This window comes from Microcebus murinus, chromosome 11 (genome assembly GCF_040939455.1).
Source record: "Microcebus murinus isolate Inina chromosome 11, M.murinus_Inina_mat1.0, whole genome shotgun sequence".
In the NCBI taxonomy this organism is placed as follows: domain Eukaryota; kingdom Metazoa; phylum Chordata; class Mammalia; order Primates; family Cheirogaleidae; genus Microcebus; species Microcebus murinus.
In genome coordinates, this window is record NC_134114.1 from 53,409,270 (window position 1) to 53,425,908 (window position 16,639).

At 46.5% G+C, this 16,639-nt stretch overlaps 1 protein-coding gene across 1 annotated transcript; it reads right to left on the reverse strand.

The window, feature by feature from the left end:
- Window positions 1-2,313: 2,313 nt before the first annotated feature.
- Window positions 2,314-14,933, reverse strand: ENC1 (ectodermal-neural cortex 1). Its single transcript, XM_012783591.2, has 3 exons — window positions 14,500-14,933; window positions 9,165-10,979; window positions 2,314-4,908 (listed from the first exon to the last, which is right to left on the reverse strand). The coding sequence occupies exon 2, from the start codon at window positions 10,964-10,966 to the stop codon at window positions 9,197-9,199; it is 1,770 nt and encodes a 589-aa protein (XP_012639045.1). The 5' UTR covers window positions 10,967-10,979; window positions 14,500-14,933; the 3' UTR covers window positions 2,314-4,908; window positions 9,165-9,196.
- Window positions 14,934-16,639: the final 1,706 nt, after the last annotated feature.

Here is a 16,639-nt window from a genome sequence, read left to right on the forward strand (position 1 = left end):
ACTCCTTCCTTTCTGTGCTGGTGTCCGGGCCAGGGCTCACTGGCTGCAGGCCTCCCCGGCCCCTCTCCCAAACACGGTAGACCCGGGCAGCCTTGGGCTTCCCACAGTCGGGAGCCCCATGAATCACCTTCCTCCACATTCCTGGACCTGGAGGAGCAGCCAGAGTGTGCCTTGAAATCCAGCTTCGCCACTCCCTTGGGCGAGTTATATAACCTCTCAAAACCTGTTTCTTCATCTACGAAATGGGAATAAGAGTGCCTACTCCCAAAGGGCTGCTGTGAGGATGAGCAAGGCGAGAAATGTTTTAAAATGACAACTGAAAATTACTGAGGACTTAGTATGTGCCAGGCGCTGAGCTTGGCACTTCTTAAATTTATTACCTTATTAAAATTTTCTACTAGAAAGAATATTAGTCTTGTTTATTTTACAGATGAAGGAACGAAGTCTCAGAGATGTTAAGACGCCTCCCTAGACTTTGCTAAATTTGTCGTGAAGGTTAAATGAGATGACTGTAACACAGGTCCTTAGCATAATCCTCAGCGCATCATAGTCACCCAGTAAATGAGGCTATTGTTCACACTCTTTGATTATTCCCCGTACTAGATAAACCCATGTCCTGCAATGAATAATCGATGTAGCTGCCCATCCAGTGTCTGTTTTCCCTTCCTAACAAAATCGCATTACTAAGTAGGGTGGCAATATGCCTGGATCAAAATGCTTCCCGGCCGTCCTTCCCCCCCCAGCCCCCCCCCCCCCCCCCCCGCCTCTCCTAAAGCTTGGAAAGTTCACATGACCCAGTTCTGGCCACTGAGGTAAGTCCAAGTCCCCCAGGTGAGCCTTTTGGGTAAACTATTCCTATTCCAAAAAAAAGGGAGTGTGCTCTGGCATGTGCCCTTTCCCGTGTCTGCCTCCAGCTTTGTGGCCCGGTAAGCAGATACAATGCCACACAGTACAGCTGCCACCTGTGAGCCTGAGGACCAAGGCCCAAGAGTACGATGGCAAAGCAGGGACAGAACAGCCCCAGACCACTGACGGCCTTGCAGGGGGGCTGTCCCACCCCTGGACTACCAGCCTGCTAAGTTTCCCTACTACAGCCGGATTTTTATTACATGCAGCCAAAGGTAATCTAAACTGACACGGCCACTGTTTGGGGTGATCTGAAAGTCTGAATGAAATGAAATTTCCAAATGAATGAAAATTAAGAATTTGAAGTGTCTTTTAAATCTATCTGCTAGTCCCAACTGAGATGATAAAAACTCCAGAGAATGAAAGTTCTGTTCACAATCATGTCTACAGGAATCATTCTCAATCCTTCTAGGGATTAACATCAAGACTTTTTCTGAGAGTCCAAATCCCCCAGCCGTCAACTCCTCACTGCTAAAAAAGCTTCCCTTCTTTCATCACTTGGTGTCATACATACGATGTCATCCACGGGGTTTCCATGGGTCCTCAGCACCCTGCACTTGGAATCTGAGCACTCAGACACTTGTGCCCCAAGGCTTGGCTCCAGACCAGCCTCACGCCAAACAGAACCAAATGATCCTTCTGTCAAACCCAAGGCATCTGCTCTGGCATCTTGGTCAAAGTCCAAAGGCTGTAATTGCATTATGCCTACTTGTGAGCTCTCCTAGAGTCCCAATTAGGTAGTATTTATTTTCTATCCAGAAAAGATTATACCCAACATTGCTCTGCACACTAAAACAATGAGGGGTCTGACCCAAGTGATAAAAGGAGCATCTCGTGTGACATGAAGCCATCCTGAGGTGGGGACAGGAGGCTGCATTTGGCCTCACACAGGGCTAGCCAGGAAAGCTGTCAACTTAGAAGCCAAGCGTACCTGAGGGGTTAAACTTGTGCTTTTCTGTGATGACAGAGAAATAATATGCATTTATTTCCTCTTACTTTAAAAGATTTTCTAAAGCAGATGTCAGCAGATGAAAAGAGGATTGAACTCCAGCCCCGTCTCTAACAGCTTTCTATCAGAATATAACCCATATAAAGATTTCAAAACTAAATTCATTCTAATTTAGAATATACTGCCTTAATATCATGTTATGTGATTTTTTTATATCCCAAGCTATGAATAAAGCCACAGAGGAGGTGTTTTGCTTTGCTTAAAGAGATGCTCTAAAGGTCAAAAGTTTTATTTAATGTGCAGAATTACTTTAATAAATGTATGTGTAGAAATGGTGAAATAAAGCACATTCAGAAAATATTTGAAATGATCCTCCTCTGATTAAACACAAGGCACACGTTTACAGTGCTGCCTAAAATTACGTAGTAGTCAAATAAAGACGAGACCCTCACACACAATGAAGAGAAAATCTCTAATAATTTATTGACCTTCAGTTTCACATTGTGAAAAAAAAAATAACAGTTTTACAAAACCTCAAAAATGTAGTAGTAGCAAACAAGTACATATGAACATGAACACTTTACTTCAACTTATACAATTTTGTACGTGAACCACATATTCAATAGCCAAGAGAGGGATATTATGCAGCTCTAATCACTCTTATTCAGACAGGTGTCAAGCCCAGAGAAAAGGGGCTACACAATTATACCAGAAGTGGAAGGCTGCCCTTTGTTGTCTGTTTCTACAGCAACCGGTCCACAAAATAAGAAGAACCTTCTCTGTCTTATGCCAAGGTTTTTGTGTGTACTGTGCTGTGAATTGTATTTGCTTCAAAGTGTGGGACGTTTCACAGGGTGAGAATGGTCAAGTAGTGAGACCAAATGCCTGCATCAATTCAAAGAGCAGGAGTCCAGAAAGTTCCCTGCAGGCTGGGGGCCCACCCTTACTGAGGCTCCCTCTGGCTCACACAAAGTAATTAATAGAGGATTCAAGGACAGACCACAACTTTGAAACAGCTGCAGAAAATTCATCCTGCTTTCAGAAGCCATGCAGTGACACATCCATCTCTTGGCAGATTTGCATCATAAACTATAGAGCTGTAACTGCTACAATATAACCACACCAACTAATGCCGCCAGGGTACAATTAGACATTTGCATTGCTTAGAACACATCTAGGAACCAGGGACTGACTGCTGGAAAGTATTGTGATTCTTCTCTTCCAACAGCTCATTTTATTTTGGTCCAACTATAGCGCACTTATTCATGGCACGGACGGACAAGTACAATTAGTCTAAAGTACTAAGGTGGAGAGAAATGTTAAGGATTCAACTGTCATTAGACAATGCAAACAAAGTCATGATGTGAAAGGTTATCAGTCTTAACCCTATTTTCTAAAATACAGCAATGTGAGAAACATCCACGAAAGCAGTTCGAGTTGCAAACTCTGGTCTTCCCCCCCACACCTCTGAGGAAGCACCTATTTGAGACTAGCACTAACACCTACCACAGCACATGCTTAGTAAACAAGCACTCCAACTAGCAAAGAATGTATTCACAACTGATTCCGAATTCCACCGGAAAACCTCTCAACAGGGGCCACTGCTTAAGATTCTTTGGTGTTTTGTGGCCAAATGTGTCACTTGTGCACCAAAGAGTTATTTATTTTTTAAGAGATTTACCTAAGGGTGAGCACTGAAGTATACATTGTACCAATGTGAATATTGTCTTGGAGAACTTCTAACACTTGCTAAATTGTTTAGCAAGAACAGACAACAATGAGTCCAGGTCAAGCAAATCTGATCAGTGAGTTAATTTACATCTGTGATGTTTCAGTTTTTCCCATTAGCTGTGGTTACAGCAAAGCATTCTTATAGGGTAATAAATAGATAAATAAATAAACTTCGGACAATGCCTTTACCTGTACTCTATATACAGAACTAGTCCATAGAATTCTCCAGGATTTCAGGATATTACACAAAGGAAAAAAAAACTGTAAAGCAATTTGGTCCTTTCCAAATTTCAGCAGCTGAGACTGAATTAGGTGAATCAGATGGGAGGTGGGAGGACAGAAGGAAGCCTCCCCTCGCCCCATCAGCATGCCCTTACCCCATGAAACTGCATTAAAAGATGGTGAGTCTAAGATTATAAGTGATCTACATGGTTTCTCTATCTCTAGGATGCAATTTAAGTTTGTCTTGTAATCTTTCCCTGTCTTGACATTGAAAAAGTCCACCCTGTGCCCCAACCCACCCTCCAGTTATACTCCAAATTATAGCTCAAAAGTTTTAATTTTTGTGCAGCAAAGCACATCACCAGCCACAAAATGTGCAAAACATACAACCATTCACACACAAGTCCATACATGTGAAGACAACTGTAAGCATTGTTTCAGCATGCAGGCATCAAACAATAAATAGCTAAATCTATAACAAATTTGTTAACAGCCAAGGGAAAAGTTTAAAGTCACTTATAAATAGAAAAGAACATCTACCAAACGGCTACCAACAATGTCCCCACTGTTCAGAAATCTTCCCGGGGAACACACCCCTTAGAGATGAGCAGAGAGTCCAGGGGTCCTCATTCTGCAGCCAGCCCAGCCAGCTTCCCTCTTGGACCCACGCTTGGGCTTTGAATCTCCAGCAGCAGCTGGCATGGAGACTTCAAGCTCGCTCCTCAGAGAGAGGTGACAACCATTTCAAATGTTATACATAAATGGCGGAGCCCATGGAAATCAAATGCTCAATATGGTACAGCAAGGGAAAAGGTCCAGCTCTTCTCTCCCTTTGAGAGGCTGATTCACGCTGACATTAATCCACAATTACAAGACAAGGACTAGATCACAGGTTCACTCATTCATATTTAAACTATGTGCTACTTGCACTGAATATCCCACCCCCCCTCCCTCACCCCCCTTCCTTCATGTCCAGTTAGAGAATTTACAAGGTGCAGCGAGTTTTGCAGCAACTTCTTTTCCTTTTTTTCTTTCTCTTCATTAAACTTGGCCTTTCCAAGGTAGAAATCTCATATTGTCTTGCCGAGTGATGAAGTGACCTAAAATAGAAGGGAAAGAAAAAAACAAAACAAAGAAGCATGAAGGATTTCTGTGATGCCATAGTTGTAAGATTTTTCTAAGTAGCCACAAATTTTTTTTTATTAAACTTGGGACAGAGCTGGGCAATATCACTTCTAAAGGTCTTAATTACATGTTCAGTAGGAACTGTGCAAAGATTATTTAAAGTATTTGCCTTAAATGCACACACATGTGCATGATGGCTGGCCTGACAAAACTGTGGTGTACAAAAAGGGATCTTCACTTCTTTCCTAAATGCATGTATGTCCAAATTCAAAACTATAGTCTAGGTGTTATGAGTAGCCATCTTTTGCTTCTAACACTTATAAGATTCCTTTCTGTGGTTAAACGGAATCACCGTAAAGTACTAGGGGTCAAAAGAAGGAGATTCCTGTGCAAACCCTCTTTGGCCCGTGTACCATAGATTCCAGACTAAATCTATTCACTATATAGAAGGCAGACATATTAATCCTCTCATTGAAATGCATCTCTGCTATTCATTATGGCAGAAATCAGTTTTGCTTCCCTTCCCATGACAAGGTATCAGGCCTCAACAGCCCAAGGCTGGAGTTTATTTTCAAAGTTCATTTAGTCCACACTTAGGAGACAACAGCTACGGTATGCCAGTGAATGTAAATTCAAAGCACCATAGCCACAAAACCTGCAAACTTCATAGGAACCGGTATTTACTGCACTGTTCACCTTTCCCATCTAGTTATTGCTGATTTCATATGGGGAAATTTTGCAGAGTTCTGTATTCCTATTGCTATTTAACGCTTAAGTCTAGGCAAAGGGAATTCTGGAGGGACCACTCATTATTGCAACGAATTCTTCTCCCTTTGCTTTTATGTGTTCAGAAGTCTGATTCATTTCATTAGTTGTTTCTTTTGGCTGTTTCACAACAGTGATTCAAGGTTTCAAGGCATTCCTTAGACTACAGGATTCATCCTCCACCCCACCCCCTTGTTACCTACATATCAACATTAGGCCAAAAGAATGTATCTTGTCATAATATAAAGTTTCAAGACAAGGCATACTCAAATGAGGAAAGGAAAAAAAAAAAAAAAACACATACCACAGAAGAAAACCAGAAGAAACAAAGCAAATCAAAGTCTGAGTGCCCTCAAAGCCACACAGCTCCATGAAAATAGAGGATAATCAAAGTCATTTCCTCCTTGTGCCTCCCACCCACTGACAGAGCAGCAGGAGACAGTTAAAATTTCCTTGGTGGATGAGCTCTCAGATCTAGGGAAACTTTTTGTTAACACTGCATTCATTCAGTTAGCACTTACATTTGGAGAGCAGAAGACTGAGGCCTGCCCCTCTTTAAGGCACCCCATCCAGCTCAAATGTTTTAGCACTATCTTGTGTGCAGTAAACTTTAGAAATTTAAACCAACAGTCTCCCTGTCAGAAACTGAAAGAGTGGCTTTGATCATGTGCTGACGCTTACGATGCCCTTTAAAAGCAGCAAACCTGGCCTTGTCAAACTTAGTTTTTTATGTGCCTGACTCTCTGGCTGGTAAGCACCAAGGGTGAGGAGGATGTTGTTTCACATATAAACTAACACTTTACTAGCTCGGTTTCCCAGGGACCGGAAGAGTGTGCTTCGGTTCAAATACCCAGGATAGGGTGGATTCGAGTGTTTGCCACTCACTCTGGGCTGGAAAAGGTGGAACTAAAATGGAGTATAAAGATGACAAGCAGATAACAGTCAAAGAAACTTCATTTGCTACCACACACAAAGCTGGCACTGCTATTATCTCAGAGCAAGTTAGGATCTAAATTAAAGGGAGGAAAGAAAACTAAGAGTATTGAACACTTAATATAGGCCAAGAAGTGGGAAAGCTATTTTCACCTATCTCCCCCACCCCACCATTTATCAATTTACTCTAGTATACACTGTGATGGATCTTAAGAGAATTATGGCTCAAACCACTCATTTGACAGAGAAGCAATCTAACGTCCAGAAAGCTCTAGAGCTTACCCTAGTACCAGAACACACATGTGGTCTCCTCCTTCTCCCTCAATTTGCTTACCTTGCTCCAAGGCTGCCAGCAAGTCTACCCATTACCATTTCTGATGTACCATCATGGAGTTGGCAATTACTATGGCTCTTCTGTGCAAATATAGTCAATTCTGGACTAACACCCAACTAAGTGTGCTGTTAATTAATGCTTTTGCCTAGAAGGTTCTTTAAACCTGCTTTAGAGGTGAGTCATACATTCATACTGCAAATGAAATAACCACTTTCAGAGCTTTTGTTTATTCAGGATTACTGAGATGCCAGCAAGGCTGCAAAAACCAGTTTGGTGTGGGATGCTATTCGCCCAGTCGCTTCCCAGAGGAGGTATCTGACGGTTCCTGCTCCTTTGAAGGAGTTTCATTCCAAGGAAGCGTGACATTACTAACAACTCTGCTAACCGTAACAGGCTGGAGGAGATAACTGAAGAAGTGAGAGAAAGAGATGAAATGTGAAAGTGAGGCCAATTTTAATGATGCTCTTAAATGAGGGGTGAGAGATGGAAAAAGAAGAGACAAATGAGATGAAACCCCTCTTTGCTTAGTTTGAACTACCGCTCAATTTCTTTTTTTCCCTCTTAAGTCCCCTTCAAAGGTGTGAAACTTACTAGGGAAAACAGAGCCAAAAGTTTCCAAGTAATGAGTTAGTTTTTCATTGTAGTTCCTCCAAAGCAGTTATTTTCTTCTCTTATTATTAGTAATAGGCCCATGAATCACCAAAACAAATCAACACGTTCTGTGTGCTCTGTGCTTAAGCCATTCCTGAGGCTGATGCTATGAAGGCTCAAGAGCAGCAAGGTGGCCATGAGCACTGCAAACTCTGAACCGCATAGACCTACTAATTATTCGAGCCAGGAGTATTATATACTCTTAAGTACACAGACAACCATTATGCACTCAGATATAAGACGCAGAAACACAACTTTCGTTAGCCCTGACAATAGGGTCAGCTAGACTGATGATTAACTCTGAAAAGCTGCAGTGAGGACAGTTTAGGTGGCTTGATATATCTGGTACATCAAATTTATACAGTACAGCTACACCCTTTTACAAGGACAGACCTAAATTCCTCTTGAAAGTTACTAAATGCCCTAAAGGGAGCTATTTTTTTTTTGGCGTGGTGGACATTTTAAATAAGCTCATAAGTAATTTTGGAGAGAATAAACAACGAATGAATTTGAACGATAAATTCTTTAAGCTCTATTCATTCCAGAAAGGGTTTAAGGAGGCAAAAATTTAAATACCAACAAAGTATCACCTGAAATGATACCAATATGAAGCTCAATTTTATCAAGTGGCAGTTCAGTGTGATGCTTAAGTGCTTCCTGCCTGGGCTGACGTCTTGAGCAACTCTACCATGTATGAAGCTCTTTGACCTTGGGCAACTTATCTAGCTTCTGTCTGTATCAGGTTTTTTTCCATAGCATTCTTTTTAAGAGATAGGGTCTTGCTCTGTCACTCAGGCTAGAGTGCATTGGTATAATCGTAACTCACTGCAGCCTCAAACTCCTGGGTTCAAGCCCGCCCTGCCTTAGGCTCCTGAGTAGCTAGGACTACAAGTGTGCACCACTGCACCTGGCTAATTTTTTAGACTTTTTGTAAAGACAGGGTCTCACTACATTGCGCAGGCTGATCTCAAACTGCTCACCTCAAATGTTCCTCCCACCTTGGCCTCAAAGTGCTGGGATTACAGATGTGAGCCACCGTGCCCAGCCAGGTTTCTTCATCTATAGAATGAAGCTAGTAATAATATCCCACGGGGCTGTTGTGAAGATCAAATAAGATGACCCATATGAAACACACAGCACCGCTGTAGGCACACAGTGAGGGCTCAATAGACATTAGCCGGTATTATTAACAGAGTAGGGGGCAGTGCTCAACCTAGTTGTTTATTGGAATCACCAGAAAACTATCTAAAAATACTGGCCCCACTCGGACCAAATGAAACAAAGTCTTTGGGATGGTCAGGTTTTGAACAGCTCTTTTGAGACTCTAAAGAAGTAAAAGCTGAGAGCCATCAGCTTATGAGATGGGGAGTGGCAGCTGTGGTCAACACAAGCATTTAGGCTCTGGAGTGCCCAGTCTCTTACGTGTACAGTTTTTGTATGACTTCTACAGCATATGCTCCACTCACTGTGCCTCACTCCACACACCGAACTTTTGCAACTAGCCTAATTATACACATACTTACATCCACAGCTAAACTCACTTCTTACCTCATGCTCTCTTTCTTTAGGACCAACTGCATTTAAGAAGGCAGATGTTTCCAGGTGCTGACGAATGCAGTGGGGATCAGCGAGTACGGGACTGTGGTTATGCTGTTCCACACGTCTAACGTCGGATCGTAGCAGTCTAAAGTCTTGCATCGCTGAATGCCAAAGTATCCTCCAACCACGTAGAGTTTGTTTCCGGAGGCCACAGCGTGGCAGCTCATGCGCTTTGCCGTCACGTCTCCCACTTTGGTCCACTGGTAAGTTTCACTGTTGAATTTATAAGCAGAGCAGGCGGAGAACTCTGTGTCTCCCCCCATAATAAAAATCTGGTTACCCAGCACAGCTGCTGCTGTGTAACGCCAGGGCTGGGGACAGGTGGCTGGGACTGTCCACCTGTTTTCACATTGATCATAACACTGAACCTTGGGGAGCTTGTCATGACTGACGCTGGTACCTCCGAAAGCAAACAGCTTGAGTTTGGCACTCACTACTGCAGCGTTGCTAACGCCTTCTCGGAGCGGGGCCACCATGGTCCATTTGTTGGTTGTGGGGTCGTAATGTTCTACCTGCTTTAGGGAAACCGAGGGGGAGGCCGGGAGGCAGCCAGTGGCAGCTGTGTGCCCCCCAACCACGTACAGGCAGTGCTTCAGTTCTGCAGAGCCATGGCCAAACCTGGCTACCAGCATGGGGGCAGCTTTGGACCACTCCTCATGCAGGGTGTCATAAACCCAGACATCTTTTGAGACCCCATTTTCAGACCCTCGCCCCCCAGTAATGTACACTTTGCAGCCAATTGCACATGCACTGAACTCTTTTCTTGGACTGGGAATGTCGGCCTTGGGAATGATTTCTTTGGCCTTCTGGTCTACCAGATACAGCTTGTCACACATGAAAGTCTGTCCACCCAGGAGGAAGAGGGCATGGCCGGTTTTCCTAGGCCGGGCACAGAGGCTGGTCACCACACCGTCATTCTGCAGGATTTTCAGTTTGCACCTGATGGCTTCTTCCACAATTTCCTTACTCTTTCTCTGCTTGGTGATGAGCTCCTCCATGGCCACATTCTCCATGAGATAGATGGCTGGCAGGAGCGCCAGCCTCACCGTCTGCAACAGTTCTGGGAGGTAGCAATAGCGCTTCTTCAGGTCGTAGCTGATCCAGTTAATTGCAGACTCGTACACGAGCCTTTCATCCTCTGTCTCCAGCTCTTCGCTGGACAAGAGCTGCACTACCATGTCCTGGGGCAGCTGGAGGAAATCTTCGTTCTTCCTGATGGTCTGAAAGTTGCTGAGACACATTCTCCAGGAGAGTTCATACAGCTTGGTGCACTGGTGCGCGTCGGACAGCAGCAGCATGCCCAGGCAGTTGGTGGGATGCAGGTTCTTTTCCAGGAACTCTGCGCACGCATCCCGGATGTCTTGGAACTCCAGCATGTCACCGGCCTCCAGGAGCGACTCTGCGTTTTCTTCATTGATGATGACCCGTGAGGAGTATGCATAGTCGAGAAGCAGCTCCAAGACTTCCGGGTGGATGGAATTGTCGAAGTTGACTTCGCTGTCCTGGCTCTCTTTCAGGCCGCCACTGAACATGGCCTCAAAGTAGCGGCTGCAGGCAGCCAGCACTGCCCGGTGGCAAGGGAAGGTCCTATTTCCGGCATGGAGAAGGACATCAGTGAAGAGACGCTGCTGCCGTAAAAGGTTCAAGTGAGTGAGGACGCTGTCGGCATAGGAGGACTTGTGAAACAGATAGATGTTGATGGAGCCGCTGCTGGCCCTGGACTTGCGGTTCTCATGCACGCTGACTGACATTTTGTTTCCACTCCTAAAAACAAAACAAAACAAAAACTATTGAAGGTGATGATCCTGATGTTCAGAACAGCAGATCAAAAGCAACAAGAGCTTTGGACAAAGACAACAGAGCACTTTGTTGTTGGCCCTGCTAGCTACTGTTCTGAATGGCGTGTGGCCATTCTAGTACAAAGCCAGAGACAACTACCTGGAAGGAAAGACATTCATTGTAATACTGTTGAGCTATTTGAACTATACACTGTTAAGAAAAAAAAAAAGAAAGAAAGGGAAAGAAAAATCACTGCTTAAAAGCAGGTTCATCTTGGAAAACCTGATTACCAACTTTCAGGACACTGAAGCCCTTGAGAACCTAAGCCAGCAAAAGTCTCATTCTCACAGCTCCCTGTGCTCTAGTCCAGCTGATTCACTGCAGGCCACTTAACATGCCAGGCCTCCTGCTCTCGTAATGCCAGGATGGGCACTGGCTTTCATGCCCCATGCAACATAAAGCCATGTGTAAAACAAACACCTACTAATTAATTCCATTAAGAATTCCTTTGGTAAGATCCAATCTCCCTGCATATACAAGTCAATGGGAAACGTAAGGCCCAATGATCAGACCTTTATTGAAATGTTTCAGGTAATTTCTAACCAGATACCCCTATCATTAAAGAGTTCTGAAAGCATCCCAATGTCAACATCACCATATACTGATCAGCACAGAATGGATTCTGGCCACAATCACCAACCATCTTTCTTGCCCTGGACAGCTTCCAAAGAGAGGATTGGCACATAAAAGGAAGAATATTTTGAGTAGCATACTCATGACTGCTGCTTTTCTCTTCGTCCTGCTTTATACCAATTCTTGGAAAACCAGTTGCAAGAACAAAGGATCTATCCACCCCTCTCTTTTGATTAAATAGTGCATCACCAGGATCATTCCTATGTACCTGCAAATGCTGGCACCTGCATGTAGGGAATTCAAATTGCAAACATTGCTTCATTTAAATAAAAAAATACACATGTATGTGTGTGTATTTTGCCAGCCACTGTTACCTTGGGGCCACACCTTGAATTTGTTTGCTGACTGAAGCACTTTCCTAGATATCCAAATTGAAATTATAATAGAATCTCATGCTCAGTTTTCTTCAGCAAGAAAACTGTAGGGCAAAGATATAGGAAATGCCTATCATCTATTTTCAAAAATTTAATCACATGCCTCCCCCCCCCTTTTTTTTACACTACTCCTCTGTTACTTCAAAGGAATAAAGCCCTGAAGAAGCTGCCTGTCTAAGGGTTCCTAAGGAAGCTGTTTATCCCGCTGTTTATGCCCAGAGATAAACTATGTGGCTGATCACAGTATCTGTTCCAAACAGAGAACAGCCAGTCCTTACAGCACAGCTGAAACCCTCTGTGTTTCCTTCAACCATTCCGATATTTATTTTAAAACTTACATTTCAGGAATTATCAATACCTGCAAATGAATGATTTGCGACAGATGCATGGGCAAAAATACTAAAAACTGCTCCTCTGTGGCCAGCTGTGAGACCCACTGTGAGACTTGGCACAGAAGACAACAAAGGCAGGGGCATGACATGCCTTTATACACCAGCCTCATACCATTAGGTGATGCAACTTGTTTTCCTTTATTTTTGGAATGTAACTTTTCATTATGAGTAAACACGGCTTAGTGGAAGAAAGTAAGTAACAAAAGTCCTAGACTTTACAAAGCACCCACAAGTCTCCATAGTGACTTGGGAAATAAAAAATGCTGAGGAGCCAAGCCTCACCCCACCTCAATCTAAGCCTCTACTGTCTAGTCCATTCTGACCCATGCCCAGTACTCTAGAGAATGACCCACAGGAACCTATTCAAATGCACCAGGTTTCCAAAGTCTTAAAACATTTACTAGCATCCTTGATGCTCCACCTCTGTAGTTGTCCTTTGAATTAGAACATGCAATCTGAAGTATCTGGAGGAAGATTTTAAGCCTAAATCTCAAAAGATTGTCTAAATACTCCTATGAAGCTGCCTCCCCTAGGGCAAATAGCAAATGCTGCCCTGATTGAAGAATGAGGCTCCCTGCAACTGGGCGCACAAGCATGGAAGTGCTTGCACACAGAGCTGGAATCATGCTGGGACCAGAACACATTTCCCTGAACACTGGATTCTGCATGGTGTAAAACAACAATCACAACCAGACGCACACTTAAGAAAACAATTTGTTTAGAACACCTCAGGACACAGGGTCTGCATCTCTCTGCATCCAGTGTTTATGCTCCTGTATTTTCTAGGTTGGCCTAAAAAGCCAGAAGGAAGAGCCTAGCCTGTCTACTTGGGTACCATCCAGACGGAAAACCATCTAACACTCTTGCAGCAATGTTTGATTAAAATAAAAAGTAAACTTGGAGACTCAAGGGAAATGACTTGCTTTCTGGTTTAAAATTACACAAGCATCAAAATATCAGCAGAAACCATTTATACAGTCACTTAAACACACCTTCAATATAAAATGAATCATCCTTCCGGCATTTTTTAAGCCCCCAGAGAAATAATATTTGCATGCCAAGTTAGTGGCCAAGAAAATGTACACATATACTTAACCCGTGTCTGCACAGAAGACAGAGAAAAGGGCTGCTATTACTGTCAACATCAAAAGGACTTCTAGTTACAGTAACTTCAGTTCACTTAATGCTCCTTAAACAGGCTTCCTGCCTCCAATACTTTGTGCACCATCAAGACTCTCCAGGTTTTGAACCTGATCTCTATCCAACCAAAAAAGACAAACTAGACAGACTTTCTTGACCATTTACATTATTGATAACAATGGAACATTATAAATATCCTGTTAACAAAAATGGCTTTTTGTCACAGGGTCCTTTATAACAGTTGCAACGCTATTTAACTCGCTGGCCATGCCTGTGAGGCTAACACCACATCGCATGTCGAACAACTCCAATGCTTTATCTCCACCCCGCCCACCAATTCCCATCCTTTGAGACTAATAGTGTTACTCTACAGGCCAAATACTAGCATTGAAAAGAAAACTAGTTTTTCAGAAACCAGTTTTCATTCATTCCCTACAGACATTTCCGCCGCAGTGAAGGTGCCCGCTCGTGAGGCGACCGTGCGCGGCCCCAACTCTTCTCCCAACCCGGTAGGCTGCAACGTGGGTCGCGATTCCGCACGCTTTGCCCTGGAGGCTGCAGGGAGCGACGCAAAGCGACATTCGCCCCCAGGAAAGAGCTGCTTTTCCTGGGGGAGAAAGGCTGACTGTGTCCCCAGCTCGGCTCCTCGCTCCCCCGTGGCTCCCCCTGCCGCAGCGCCGCGGAGGGAAGCCGGTCTGCCCCTCTGGCGACGCGGGACTCCCGCTTGCTGTGGGAGGACAGCGGCGGACCCCGAAATCTCCGCACCGAGAACAGCTCGCCCCGGCCCAAGTCGGAGCTCCCGGCTGCCCGGAGCATGCTCACCCCTAACCAACACACCCTCGCTTCCAAAGTAGCCCCGGAAACCTGCAGCGCCCGCAACAGGTCGGGGCGGCGGGGGAAACTTACAGCGGTGGCGACCGGCCTCGGCGCACAACTGGCGGGGTTCCTGCCTCGGTCACGGGCAGCGAGGCGACCGAGCGGGCGTCTGAGCCCGGGGGAGCGGCGGCGACTGCTCGGGCGAAGAGAGCACGCAAGGGGCGCCTGCCGGGGAGAGGACCGCGCCCCGAGCGCTGGCGGTTCGCCTCGGCCTCTCGGTCCCCACGCGGCGGACCCTGTGCCCGCGACCCGAGGAGCGAGTCCCGGAGCGCGTCTCGGGAGCGGAGGGCGAGCCTGCGAGCGCCGGCGCCGCGGAAGGAGGCGGGCTGTGCACTGGGGGAGGGAGCTGGGAAGCGCCGTGCGCGCCGCGGCCGCCTGGCGTCTGGGCTCGGGCTCCGCAGCGCCACCGCCGCACGCCTCCTCTCTGGCTGCCGCAGCAGTCTGCGCCCGGCCGCCGCGCGCCCCGCTATAAGCGGCCGCCGGAGGGGAGGGGGCGCGTATGCAAAGAGACTGACACCGGGGGAGGGAGGAAGCGCATTAGCGCGGCCCGCGGTGTAGGAGGAGGAAGGGGAGGAGGAGGAGTGGGCGGAGGAGAGGAGCCGGGGAAGAGCGCGTCGGGGGAGTTAATCGGGAGAGGAAGCGGGGGAGGGGGGCTGCGGGGAGTGCAGAGACAAAGCGGACGCGCTCTCTCAGCCACTAGCAGCTGCAACCTCGGGGACTGCAACTAAATTAAGTTTTCCCGGGTCCGAGTGTCTGCGCCTCTGGGCCACCCTGGTTAATGGGTAGCCTTGGAACTGAGGGACCCACCGCAGGGGAGCGCAGCCCGGGGCTGCCACAGCCCGCGAGATGCTCTGCAAAGGGTAGCGAGGAGCTAGCTGGGTGTCCGCAGCTCGCGCCCTGGGCGCGCACAGGTAGCGCGCTGGGTAGGACACCTGGCGTGGGGAGGAACAGAGGCGAGGGAAGGGGCACAAGTCCGGACACTCTGGGCACACTCAGGTTGAACAAGCCCGGGCGTGAGGTTTCTCGCTGGCGGGGAGCCAAGCAGACTCGAGCCTCAGGCACTTCCCCAGTGTCCTCCCTCCCCACCCCCGGCGGGCGCGGCTCCCGCGGCCGGACTCTGCCCTAAGCCAGGGGACAGCAGCCCGGGCGCTGTCCGGCGGGGCGCGCACCACGTGCTTCTCAGCCAATCGCCGCGGCCGCTTGATTCAAAGCGAACTCCTCAAAGAAGTGGCCACGCCGGCTCCTCTCCGAAGCGATAAAGCCCGTATCACCCGGCCTCCCTGCTTTCTATCGCTCGGTAGTGTCGGTCTGGAGTTCAGTGAAGACCTGCCCGGCACACACACGTGTAAAGCCCCGCATGCCAGGAGATAAGAGGGCGATTCGAAAAACAACCTGGCGTGGCGATCAGTATTTACGAATTTCATTTTTCATCTTTGCATTTAAAGGCTTGTCTTTCCATTGGGTGCTAAAATGCCTGTTTTTTATTCAGTGTTTGGCATAAAGTCTATGAATGCACTGGACGCATTACCGGTCCAGCGCCCCTGTTTTACGGAGAGGAACTGAGACCCGAGGAGATGTGAATTGCCCGACTGGAGGTCACTTAGCAGCGTCCCAGCCCCGCAGCCCCACAGCGAGGGCTCCACGACGGAGTGAACTCAGCCCCGCGCTTCGCCCCGCAGCTTTCTTTAAAACGCTAGGCTCAGAAATGGTTTAAACTTGCTCAGGGGGCTCCACCGGAGCTTCCAGAGTCGAGACTGCTGAAACCAAGACTGTCGGTGGTTTTTCGTTCTAATCTCACTTTGCTTTACCCACGGTCCCTCCTGGTATTCGCGCCGAGAAATTTCGCTCCTTGCAGACAAAGAAAGACAGTGCCCTCTGAAGTCCTTTGTTAGCATTAACTCGGCAGCTTCACCACGAGCCTTTAAAAATCTGCTTCATATTTTAATTTTTTATGCAGAGTCTCTCTGCAAGACCACTTGGCAAAGTCAGAGACTGAACCACAGAGCCCGGGGCGGTCAGGTTAGGAGAGGGCAAGCAGAACCCGGGTTCTGAAGGAGACGTGGATAAAACCAGCAAAAACCAAACACACAGAAACGTTTGGGTCAAAATCAAGCCTGTTGATTTTGAAGACCATTTGTTAATGTCTTTCATGGTGGGGTAGGTGGGGATG

Coding starts and splice junctions, on each gene's coding strand:
- ENC1 (XM_012783591.2), bottom strand. CDS start 10,966: ATGTCAGTCAGCGTGCATGAGAACCGCAAGTCCAGGGCCAGCAGCGGC.